General features: G+C 35.5%; 2 protein-coding genes across 4 annotated transcripts; both read left to right on the forward strand.

The window, feature by feature from the left end:
- The first annotated feature begins 1,392 nt into the window (after window positions 1–1,392).
- LOC113300530 (F-box/kelch-repeat protein At3g06240-like) lies at window positions 1,393–3,366 on the forward strand. Of its 3 annotated transcripts, none has more exons than XR_003335820.1 (3): window positions 1,393–2,441; window positions 2,578–2,704; window positions 2,831–3,366. XR_003335820.1 is itself a non-coding variant. In XM_026549736.1 (3 exons), exons 1-3 carry the CDS (start codon window positions 1,449–1,451, stop codon window positions 2,865–2,867), a joined length of 1,248 nt encoding a protein of 415 aa, XP_026405521.1. In that variant the 5' UTR covers window positions 1,393–1,448; the 3' UTR covers window positions 2,868–3,366. The 3 variants fall into 3 exon arrangements, 2 of the variants coding, with proteins under 2 accessions (XP_026405521.1, XP_026405520.1); XM_026549736.1 differs by having other exon boundaries at window positions 1,393–1,679; window positions 1,725–2,704; XM_026549735.1 differs by having other exon boundaries at window positions 1,393–2,704.
- A 6,909-nt stretch (window positions 3,367–10,275) lies between these two features.
- LOC113294176 lies at window positions 10,276–12,205 on the forward strand. Its single transcript, XM_026542589.1, has 6 exons — window positions 10,276–10,527; window positions 10,631–10,939; window positions 11,093–11,254; window positions 11,384–11,437; window positions 11,560–11,706; window positions 11,816–12,205. Exons 1-6 carry the CDS (start codon window positions 10,276–10,278, stop codon window positions 12,203–12,205), a joined length of 1,314 nt encoding a protein of 437 aa, XP_026398374.1.
- Window positions 12,206–12,412: the final 207 nt, after the last annotated feature.

Below are 12,412 nucleotides of genomic sequence, written 5' to 3' on the forward strand. Positions count from 1 at the left end.
TGTATTTTCCTCTGTTTTCACCTCTAAAGGGAATAATCCAATTCTAGAGATCAGTAGCTCAGGACATTGTCGTGATCTGCTAAAAGTGTTTAACATGCAATAGTTGACATTAGCTCTGTTGCATTTGTTATTTCTAAAACTACCTGCTTATATGATTTTACTTCCTCCATAAATTCATTGAATGCTCGACTCCCTAGTTCCTATTTCTGTTTTCCTTAGCTATAATGTCCTTGGTATATCTCAGTAGCAAACTTTAGTTTCTCAGCATAGCTGCAGTAATCATATTTCTTATGAAGATCATGAATGTGGTTAAAAACTTTGCATCTTAAACCGCTACACAAAATGCTGCTATTTTTTTTGTGGAAATGTATAATCTTTTTCCTGCTGTATTCCTTTCTGTCATGTATGTGGATTTCACCTCCACATAACTGGCTCATACCTACAGTAGAAGTTTCGTACTTCCCCCAAATGCTAATGTAGCAGGCATGATTTTGCAAAATCATGCACGAGAGTGCTTAACAAATCGTGAAATATAAAGCTGGCAGAAGTTCAAATTTTGCTTAAAACTGCAGAGTGGATCCTTCATTTGCAGCTATCTCAAAGTGGAGAACTTTGTTTCACTCCTTACGAAGCTGCTGATCACAATTTCTTGCATTGCTCTGTATATATCTCATCAAGTCTTGTCGCGGTTTCGATTCAACAAAAGGCGCTTTAATGGGATTTTGAGCATTTCAAAGGATTGGGAATTTGGGAAAGATTATACAGAGTTAGATCTTACAGACTTTCTTCTGTTGACTTTCAAGGAGATGAAAAGTCGAATCTTCTTGGGAGAAGTTGCAACTTTGGAGGTTGAAACTTTTATGTAATGATTGGATATTTTTCCTGACAATTCTTGCCTTTTCTTTTCTTTATTTATGTAAGAATTGGAACTACGATTATTTGAACTTTGCTATCTATGGGGAACTTGGAGAGACATTCTTAGGATGCGGCAAGCATAGGTTCATACTTAGCTCCGAACCACCCTGTGAACTGTGAACTAGTTTAACTGTTTAAGGCATTTTACGAGAATGCATGTGTGCTAACGGCTGATCAGATGCCTGTGTTACTTATCTGGATCTGAGTTATTATGTCTGAATCTGACTCAAAATTTAAAAAGCAGTAGAGTTACAGAATCTGTTTCAGTCTAATAAGAGTTGAGGCCTGACACAAATAATTCTGAGTCAGATTTCGAACCGAGTCGTCAGACATCAGAAAGAAAAAGAAAAAAAAACTCTGCATCTTGATTTGCTTCGAGTCAGATGCTAAATCAAATCCAGATTGCGAACCAGACCAGAACAAACATCTTTATACTTCAGAAATTGGTTTCTTTTCACACAACTTTACCCTCTCGAGTCTCCTCAGAAATTCGAACCCTATAATTTACTCTGTAAATCCCTTTTCGTCAGTTAATGTGTAATTTCGAGGATCTCCAATCAGACATTTTACTAGACATTATCACTCGTTTACCAATCGAATCGATTCTAGACTCCAAATTAGTTTGCAAACCATTGCGGAATCTGGTTTCTCATCATCCAAAGTTCTCTCAATTGCATTTAGATCGTCTTAATCAATTGGCTGATTCTGGTGAGTTAAGTTTTATTCTTTTGATTGATAATCAAGATCTTTACTATTTTGAGTACATTGAGAAACATGATGATAATCAAGATCTTTACTATTTTGAGTACATTGAGAAACATGATGAGAAGAAACCACCTGTTCACAGTATTAAAAGGATCAATGTCACCCTTCCGCTTGAATTTTCTTATTATAAGGTTCTTGGTTCGTTTAATGGTTTAGTCTGTCTTTATGGATGGAAAGACACAGATAATGATTGTACTGCTTGTATTTGTAACCCCATGACCAGAGAATATGTCGAGCTTCCAAAAATTAACTCAATTGAGAGAGATTGTGATGATATGTGTATTCATCTTTCTGCCGGATTTGGGTACCTGCCTTTAACTAATGAGTATAAAGTTGTTGAATTGTATAAATTAAGGGGAGAATTTGATTTTATAGAGGTTGCGGTATACACTCTTGGAGGCGGAAATGGGTGGAGAAATGTTGGTAGGATTCATTTTCAATCTTCGGAGAAGTACAGTCAATATGGTGTCTTTGCGAATGGAGCGCTGCATTGGGTGGATGAAATAGTAGGAACGGTTTTGGTTTTTGATTTGACTGAGGAAACGTTCAGTGGATATGTTTCACCACCTCCTATGCCAGCAAACAGTATATGGGATTATTCTGTAGGAGTTCTGGGTAGGGTTTTATATTGTACTGTCGAGTATAACGATCTAATAATCAGAGGATGCAGTTATTCTGAATTATGGAGACTGACTGCGAAGAACGATATTCATGGCATAATAGAGCAGGTGGAGCAAGAGCCATTGGGTTGGACCAAAGAGGTATTATGTTTTCCAAGAAAAATGCAATTAGCCTTTACCAAGAGTGGCGGCCCTTTATGTTTCGATGATAGGTCTTTCGACATTTACGATTCAATAGCTTCAACCTTGAAAGAACTTATTGTGGGTTTGAGTGCAGGTAATCAAATATTTCCTCACAAGAACACCTTAGTTTCCTTGAAAGAATTAGGAGAAGATACGAAAATAATGGAAAACAGAAAACCAGATAGCAAGATACGAATATTCCTGGGTACACTTATTAACCGGTATGCTTCGCCGAGCTTTTTGTAGTAATATTACAGATGTTTATATGGGTTTCAACTTGGGTTGTTTATATTCTTGACGTCTTCATTTTGTTTTTAGTTAATCTATACTTCTTTGTGGATGTGCAGTTTGATGCCCAAGATAACCAAATTTGGAATAGTCTAGAAGGACCTGCAGGGAGCTTGAGCAGGCAGAAGCTCTACTTTTCTTGAAGTTGTAGAGTGGATCCTTCATATGCAGCTATTTCATGTCAGCATAAAAAGGGCTATAGAAGCCATGACTTATATTTTTGGAACTGTTAAAGTTAGAACTTCAAGAATGGCAGTGTTTTATGTTTCAATGATAGGTCTCTCGGCATTTACGATGCAGTAATTCCAACCTCAAAAGAGCTTGTGGGTTTTAATGCAGTTAGTCAAATATTTCCCCGCAAGAACACCTTAGTTTCGTTGAAAGAATTAGGAGACGAAGATGTAAAAATAATTAAAATATTGAAAGACAGAAAGCATAAGATCCCTGGATACACTTATTAACCGGTAATCTTCGCTGAGCTTCTGAAGTATTATTATAGTTATTTATATGGGTTTAACCTTAAGATTGCATTAACATTTTAACATTTACCTAAATGAGTATGATATGAAGCTTACTGCTTGTTTGTTTTATGTCATCCATCTCAACTTGACATCATTCTTTTCTTTGCTGTTTTAGAATAGATATTTATACTGCTTTGTCGATGTGCACAGCTTGTTTCTTGTAAGCAATAGCTAATTCGATAATTTGGGGATTCAAAATTGCACTTCAGCATGTTATGTTAAGGTACAATCACTTTCATATGATAAAATTGGATTCTGACGAGGAAACAACACAAAATCTGCCATAATTCATCAGTAAATTCTGTAAGGACAATAGAGTCATGTCAGGAGGGTTCTGTACATGTGACAGCTATCAAGAATTATTTACAATTGTGGTTAAATAGGTTAAATACAATCAAGCTAATTGTTTGTGTCGAAATAATGCTACATTTCCATATCCATTGCTCATTGGAAAACCCATTTCTGTCTAGGTATCTGACGCACTAGCACCAAGGATGCAGTAACTAAGCTAGCAGGGATTTCACCACCTTCTTATGAATAGATGATAAGTGTAGTTATCCGCATATGCCATATTGTCATTCCTACTTCCACTCTTGTTTAACTCTGAGGTTCCGTTAGATCTTAAAGTGCACCATTTGTAACAGAAGAGTTGCTGGGATGTCACTGTTTCCACCAGCAATGGCATCATTAAGAGGCTAGGGTATGAGGAGATGTGCAACTCGGACATCTGCCGTGCCAACAGTGTCTAGCCTGTAATCCAAAACTAGGTCTGTTGCATTTGTTTCTTCTAAAAATGCCTGCTTATATATGATTTTACCTGTTGCTGCATTAATCTATTGAATCATGTAAGGTCGAATATGCTTGATTCACTAGTTCCCTCTGTTTTCCTTGTACTATTCTGTGTTTTTCTCAGTACAAAGCTTTGTTTCTCAACATAACAGCAGTAGTCATATTCTCGTGAACCATTTGTTTATTGCATTTCATTTTCAATTAGAATGTTATCACAAAGAAATAAAAAAGTTTACGCAAAAATAAATTCAATTCAAGCGTAAATGATGAGGATGAGAAAATTAATCATTTTAAGATTTTGAATGCTTTTGAAAGATCCAACGGCTAACCAAATCCGACAATCATCCGTATTTTTCATCAATTCTGATTCAAATTCCAGTTCCGGTTATCAGCTTAAGTTCTTAGCTGTAGTCCTAGAAAGTTACCTGTTAGCTGTAGTCCTAGAAAGTTACCTGAGCAACGTCTCACTCTGGCGTTTCTCGCATGCTAAACCTGACCATTTTTAGTACTTAAAAATTGCCCCTACCTTGACCGTTTTATTCAAAAAACGGTAAACATCATTTAACAGCCGTTAATGCTTAGGTGGCGGTCCAAAAAAGTCTAAAAAGCCTTTTCAACTAAATAGAGTTGAATCCTACTTGAATTTCCCAGTTGAAACGCCTATTCGACTCGAGTTAATAAGAAACACGTGGCATCCATCTAACCATCAATAGAAAAGAAAAATCAACGGCCCACAATAAGATCCAATCTCCCAACGGTCCTATTCCCAATTCCATCATCTTCAACCTCTATATATACAAATGATCTTCATATGTTTCTGCAACTCAAAAAAATTCACCATAAGCTAAGAAAACTCAGAAACAGTGATGGGTGGGGGTGCAAAAGACTCTCCAGGTAGTAGTAGTAACAGCAGCAACAACAATAAGGTGAGAATGAAAAAAAAAACATTCTCAGTGAGTGTGCAATATGTGAACAAGGTAATCATGACACAAAAATGTGTCCTTGGCTATATTCCAGGTGCAAGCATGTTCCCTGTAATGGTGTAAGAGCATTTCTTCAATCTACAACAAATGAAAACTATGGAAAAATGTTCTTAAAGTGCACAATACCTACCTGCAATTATTTTGAGTGGTTTGAAGATGCTTCTGACCATTGTAAATCCAAGTTGGTGTTGTTACCATCAGTTAAAAGCTGCCAAGCTTGTGGAGAAGATGATCACTGCTTTGAAAGTTGTCCACTGCACCATCAACTTTGCTTCTCTTCAACCTGCAATTCCAGAATGTACCTGAAGATATGCAACAATCAACACAACAAGGGAATAGCTTACCTTACCTGCCAAAAATGTGATGCTTTTAGATGGGCTACATATGCTATCTTCATTGCTGCAAAGGAGAGAGTTAGAGATTCTACACAACAAATGATTGATTTAGTTACAAAATTGGGAAAAGGACTTAACATGTAAACATGTTTCATTTCATATGTAATACATGATTTAAAAAGTATTAATTTCATACATAAAGATCTTCCAAAATAACATTTGATGTTCCAAAATATTACTAAAAAGTCATAACCCTAACTACTGCTTCTTTGAACTTGTAGAAGCTTTAGCAGGAGCTTTCTTAGCTTTAGAAGAAGATGCAGCTGCTCTTTTTCTAACAGTAGATGGTTGAGATGATTGATTCTCCTTAGCAGCAGGTTTGTAAAAAAATGTGAAGGTAACACCATCTACTTTGGTTCTTTGCCTCTTAGCCTTTGGATTCTTGCCAACATCACTACCCATACATGTAGATTTGTTATGACCAGTGGATTTACATCTTGAACATGAATATGCCTTTGTAGGTGCTTTAGGCTCATCCCATGCTCTCCTCCTCTTAACTCTAGGCCTTCCTGATTTCCTAATCTTGATAGCAGGTTCCAAATCAACCTTTTCATGTTCTTCCAACTAAAAAAAAGATAATAAGTTACAAAATGGAAATATATTTGAGAAGGTATAAGTAACATACATTTGAGTTACAAAATGGAAATACAATAAGTATGCAAATACCTCAGGCCAATCTTCTTGAGGAGGAAATGGAAAGAAAACTGAAGCATATGTGGCTCTGTATGTAGCAACTGTGTAATAATGAGAGCAATACCTGCAAAAAAAAAAACACCAACAAGGAAGTTAAAGTTGACAGCATGTTGACAAAAAAACATAGTAAAGTTGAGATGCAGTTAAGTGGATACTTACTTTGTCCAATCAGATCTGAATGGCTTCAAACAACAAACAACATGTTGACAAACAAACCCTCTGAGTTGCCACTGTAGACACCTGCATTCCTTTTCTTCCAAGTTGACAATAAATACTTCCTTGCTACCCTCATTTGTAACTTCATACAGTTTACCACTCACACATGGGTCTACTTTAAATGCACCAACCAACTTACACAATTTACCAATCAGTTTCATAGCAGTAGGAACCAATCCATTTGGATTCTATTTTGCACTTTCCTTTCTCCTTTTGTGAAACAAACTCATAACCAACTGATTATAAAGAATTCCTAGTTTACATATTGGTTTGTCCCTAAGGTTTTTTCCATGGAATTAAATGACTCACTAAAGTTGTTATTTAGGTGTGCACACTTAGTAGTGTCATAAAAAAAGGCTCTGACCATGACTCAAAACCAGCCTTTTCAAGGTACACCACAGCAGCAGGATTCTCCTTCTTCATATCTTCCATATGTTTCTGCATACAACAAACACAAAGCATAAACAAATTAGCAGGTTATAACACATATACAAACCATAAAAAAACCATAAACATATCAACAGTAGGAAATGTTTCTGAGATGTTACATAGAAATGTTTCTTCTTGTAGCATTTGGCTGCATTCCACAGTAAGCTATACAACCTTTGTCCCTTAAAGTGCTGCTTGAAATTGTTATACAAGTGCCTGAAATAACAAAAACTTATAAATAGCTAGCATACTATAAGAAAATTAATGTTCAAAAGCAATAAAATAGTTGACCTCCAACAATATCTGTGATGTGAGTCTGGGAACACAGCAGGAACAACTTCAAGTAGCCCTTTTTGCCTATCTGAAATAAATGTCAATGGCTTTTCATGGCTTAAGAGTAATGGCTTCAAGTCAGTGAGGAACATAATCCAATTCTCAATTGTTTCAGCAGGAAAAACACCAATTCCTAATGTGACTAAACAATTTTGACCATCTAACCTAGTTGCAGCCATCAACACACCACCATACTTACCATTTAGATGACAAGCATCTAACTCAATAACTGATCCACACCCATCCTTTGATAGCTCCAGCAAATCTTATTGTCATTGACTCAAAATCCATGTCAGTATTACAATATGAGAAAGTTCCAACTAAATTCTTGCTGGAGTGACACACCATTTTACAAAACTGAGGAACTAGTTTGTAACTCTCTTCATAACTCCTATACTTAGCTTCCATCACAAAGTTTCTAGCCTTCCATGCTGTATGATAAGTAATATCAATGAGATGAGAAGCCTTGAAATACTCTTGAATTTGTATTGGTCTTGGGATTACATTTCCAGACCCATTCTTCAACTGGTCTTGTATAACTTCAGCTACTAATTGAGGGTCTGCAGATCCATTCATTATCTTGTCTTCTACAATCCTACCCTTGCAAGTATGGGTTAAGTTCACAGACCTAACCTTAAATGTAGACTGCTTTGGTAGTATTGAAGCAAAAACAAACCACTCACACTCAACCTTTCCTCTATCATCAAACCTATTTTCACACCAAACCCTAATTATTTTCTTGTCACTCTTTTCAACCTTAAATTCACATTCATTTTTTACACAAAAAAGCTTTAGATGTCTTTGGAAAACATTTTTATCAGGAAAGGTAGTACCTACTATCATTTGTGAAGGATCCATTGGTTGAACAAAGTCTGAGTCATCAAAAATCTCACCAGGTTCATCCTCAAACTCAGGGTTCTCAGCTTGGAAATCCTTGTAATACTGCGGGTCTTCTTCACCCGCTTTACCTAAACAAGTACAAAACAAAAGAGCTGTATTTAGTTCTACACCTTCATCACTCATATAACAATAATGGGAGCCCAACAATAATATGCTACAACCATAAAAGCAAGAACATTAAAGTGCCATGTCATTTTTCTACCTTGGTCATTTACTTCTGCACTATCATCACTTGAATCATCATTATCTGCATAACAATAACTTGAATCAGTTTGTTCAACAATAAGTAATGCATCAATACATATTAAATGCACAAAAGTACAAAACAGTAAATCAATTTTTTAGGATATAAGCACCTTCATCTGCAGTTTCACTTTCAAAATCACTTGAATCTTCATTGTTTTCATCACTATTATAAGCAGCTGCAGCTTCATGATCTTCTACAGGATGGCACTCGTCCAGTTCTTTGTTCTCAAGTTGAATGACAGTCTCATCTAGTTTATTTTCTTTCATTTTCTTCAACCAATACTCTTCATCAAAAAATTCATCATCAACTAAAAGTGGTTCCTCATCTACTTGAATTGGTGTACTACTTGATCCTCCTCTCAAATTATCACCAACAACACTTTCTTGAGTAGGTTGTGAACTTCCATGCCCAAACAACTTCCTAGCAGTGGCACCACCATCACTTTTGTTCTTCTCAGCTCCAAGTCTTAGGCTTCTTCTCACTTGAGGTGACTTTGATGCTGATTTCTTAGGTGTGACATCCCATTATGGATTTTTATTCTTGACAAAAAACTGAATGAAACCATTGCCATCTACCACAGCATTGTCCCGAAACCAAAAAAAAGCTTGATCATTCTTTATAGTCCATGGATGTCCATGTTCTGATATCCACATTAAAATCACTCCACCTATATCTTCCAAACATAACCTCTTGTGAACCATTTGCTGAAACATCCTCAGATTCATCTTGTCTCTTTGTAACTTTTTGAAACCAAACTCAATGTTACTGTGAGTACAATAACAACTTATATCTCTAAACTTGGTTTTTCCCTTATCAATGTTGCCACTGAAATATACAAAAATACAATTTTTTTTATAAAGCATTCATACAAATACATACTCAATACACATACAAATACAGACCCAAATACAAACCAAATACAGACTCAATACACATACAAATACAGACCCAATACACATACAAATACAGATAGAAATTCTAACAAAATTAAACAATTAATTTTTCTTAAATAAAAGTGTTTCATCAGATTCGAGTGCAGATTCTTCTCATCATCATGTGTTTTCAGATTAAAGTGATAGACAAAAACAAAAGGAAGAAAATAAAAAAAAGATTTGATTTTTGTTTTCACGGAGAAAACAAAATAAACAGATAAACAATGATGCAAAAGTTAGGGTTTCAAACAATAAAGTGAGGGTTTCACTTTATATTCATTGAAAAAGCTTCGAAATCATTTTATTACATCATGCAAGTACTGATCTAACAAAATCAAAACTTAGGGTTTCAAAGTCTCTTACCTGAACATCACCTTTTCCTTTCCAGTCATCGCCATCGATTAAATCAGTCACTTTAATTTTCAATAAAATGATCGATCAACCCAAAATCATCTACCTATCGATTCAATTGAATCGCCAAATTTTTCCTCTGAAACAGCAGAGAAGGAAGAAGGGAAAGAATGTCGGTGAAAACGCTGTTTGTTTTTCTTTTATGATAAGTGATGGGGTTATGGTAATTTAACCCAGTTTTTGACTAGGAAAACGACCCGTGACTAAATTATGCGGGCCCAAGGTGTGAAAGTAAATGGTAGGGGCAGTTTACAAAGTTTGAAAAAAAGGGGGACATTTATTTTATGGGTTAAAAAAACGGGGATACTTTATCACAATTCCCAAATTTTTATAGTAGTTTTATTACATTTATAATCTAACAAACATGACAACCTCTAAACTAATCCATTTCTTTTTAGACTCAGCATCAAACAGAATCGAAAATCAATCCAATGAACAAATAACTACTTTGTTCCTCGTCTAGTCCCTGGGGCGGACCTAAATATACACACACAAAAGAAATCTCAAGATTGTTCATCAAAACAAAATGCTTCAACTAAAAGAGACAATTAAATTACATGATTCAACTTCCTTCACATTTTCACTATTTAAATAAGTTTGGAATCCCTTAGTTACAGATATCAGAAGCCATAGTTATAGTACATTTCAGATGAAAATGGAAGTGTATGCTTTTATTTTGGTAGTTACATTATTGTTGTTAGGAATTACTGTTTCAAGCTTTGGAGCATTACTAGGTGAAAAGTTACCATCAAAACAAACACATTCTAAGGTTGATGAAAAGTTAAAACTTCTCAATAAACTCGCACTTAAAACCATCCAGACTGAATATGGTGATGTTATTGACTGCGTCGATATCTATAAACAAACTGCTTTTGATCATCCTTCTCTGAAGAATCACACCCTTCAGGTAAAAAAAACAAAAAAAATACATTTTTCTTTTATTGTTCGGTGAAAATATCAGTTTATTGTCTCTTTTTCTGTTGTAACTTATTATGTACATATTGATACAGATGAAGCCAAGCTTTTATCCGACAACTATGAGCAAAAACGGGTCATCGATGCAAGCCATGTCTCAAAGTTGGTGGAAAAGTGGAAGTTGTCCGATGGGTACAATACCTATTCGAAGAATCTTAAAACAAGAACTACCTAATGCTACCTCTCCTGAAAATTATGGAAGGAAAAATCCATACATTGTTCATTCAAATAAGAGTACGATAAGACAAGAAACTAACAAGGCACATGCATTTAACTTTCTCGACAAAAATGGAACTTCAGATTTTCTGAATGGAACATCAAACAACCTTTACGTTAATCGCTCGGTAAGCTCCCTTCTGTTACACAAAACTTGAACTGCTTTGTACAGTTTTTCTTCTTATTATTATGTATTATTTGCTAAGAGCTATAGCGAGTTCTAAACTCTGTCAGAAACTTTGATTAACTTGGTGATTGTTGCTTTACATATCCTTTTGCAGACTGCGATGCTAATAACTGAAGGATATAGTTATATAGGAGCTAAAGGAGATATCAATGTTTGGAATCCATATATTGAAAAGTCAAATGAGTATTCGACAGCTCAAATATGGCTTGTTTCTGGTTCTCGCGAAGGAATGGAGAGTGTCGAAGCCGGATGGATGGTAAGCTTACATGCATATGACCAACTAAACTTGTTCTTTTCAATACTCACTACTTTGATTACTATACTTCCAACCCACAGAAAATATTTTCCGATTGACCTAAAATCTAAATCTCATGAAACTTTTCAGGTAAATCCCACTTTGTACGGCGATACAAAAACACGATTCTTCGTATATTGGACTGTAAGTATCTATTCCACAAAACAACACCTTAATGTTCATATTTCTCTGCGAGAAGTTACCTTCTTCATCTTTTCATAAGTTGCGTACCAAGCAATTTCTTTCTGAATATTATTTCATAACAGGCTGATGGATCACATACGACGGGTTGCTTTGATCTCACATGTACTGGGTTTGTACAAACAAACCATGAAGTTGCTCTCGGTTCTCCAATTGAACCAGTTTCCAGTGGATTTGGTCCTCAATACGAAATATCAATTTTTATCTTTATGGTAAGACTACAAACTTTTTCATGTGAGGAAATTCCGTATGCAAATTTGCCTTCCGTTCTAAATCAATTTTATTTTATAGTGTAACAAACATTTTTTTGGGTGTTTTCAGGATGTAAACACAAGCAATTGGTGGTTACTGTTAAACCATAAAGAAGTAGGATATTGGCCAAGTGAACTATTCGTGTTACTGAAAGGAAGTGCAAAAGTGGTTCAATTTGGCGGTGAAGTGTACTCCGAAACCATAGGTAAAGAAGGAGTGAAGCACACATCAACAGCAATGGGGAGTGGAGGTGATGCAAGGGACATGTATACTGGTGCAGCTTACATTCATCATGTCCGAATCATCGATTATTCTTTAACAGAAAAGTACCCTGAATGGGTGATGGAGTATATGGATGAACCTTATTGTTACAGTGCTTATAACTATGTTCAGTACATTAAAGAACCTGAATTTTATTTTGGAGGTCACGGTAGTCATTGGAACCCTTATTGTCAATGAGAAAAGGGAATAGTATTCGATTATTCTTTTGTTGTCTACCTAGTACTGATTAACTAAGGACTTGTTTTATATACATTTTGCACAAGTTGCCCATCATTATTTTTCCTTCTACCAACTAATGCACCTCAAAAAAGGTGCGTTTACAACTGCTTTACATCAAAATAGTTTTGCCAAATACCATGAATAATGGGGTCCAAGAATATAGCT

Source organism: Papaver somniferum, chromosome 7 (assembly GCF_003573695.1).
Source record: "Papaver somniferum cultivar HN1 chromosome 7, ASM357369v1, whole genome shotgun sequence".
Taxonomy (NCBI): Eukaryota; Viridiplantae; Streptophyta; class Magnoliopsida; order Ranunculales; family Papaveraceae; genus Papaver; species Papaver somniferum.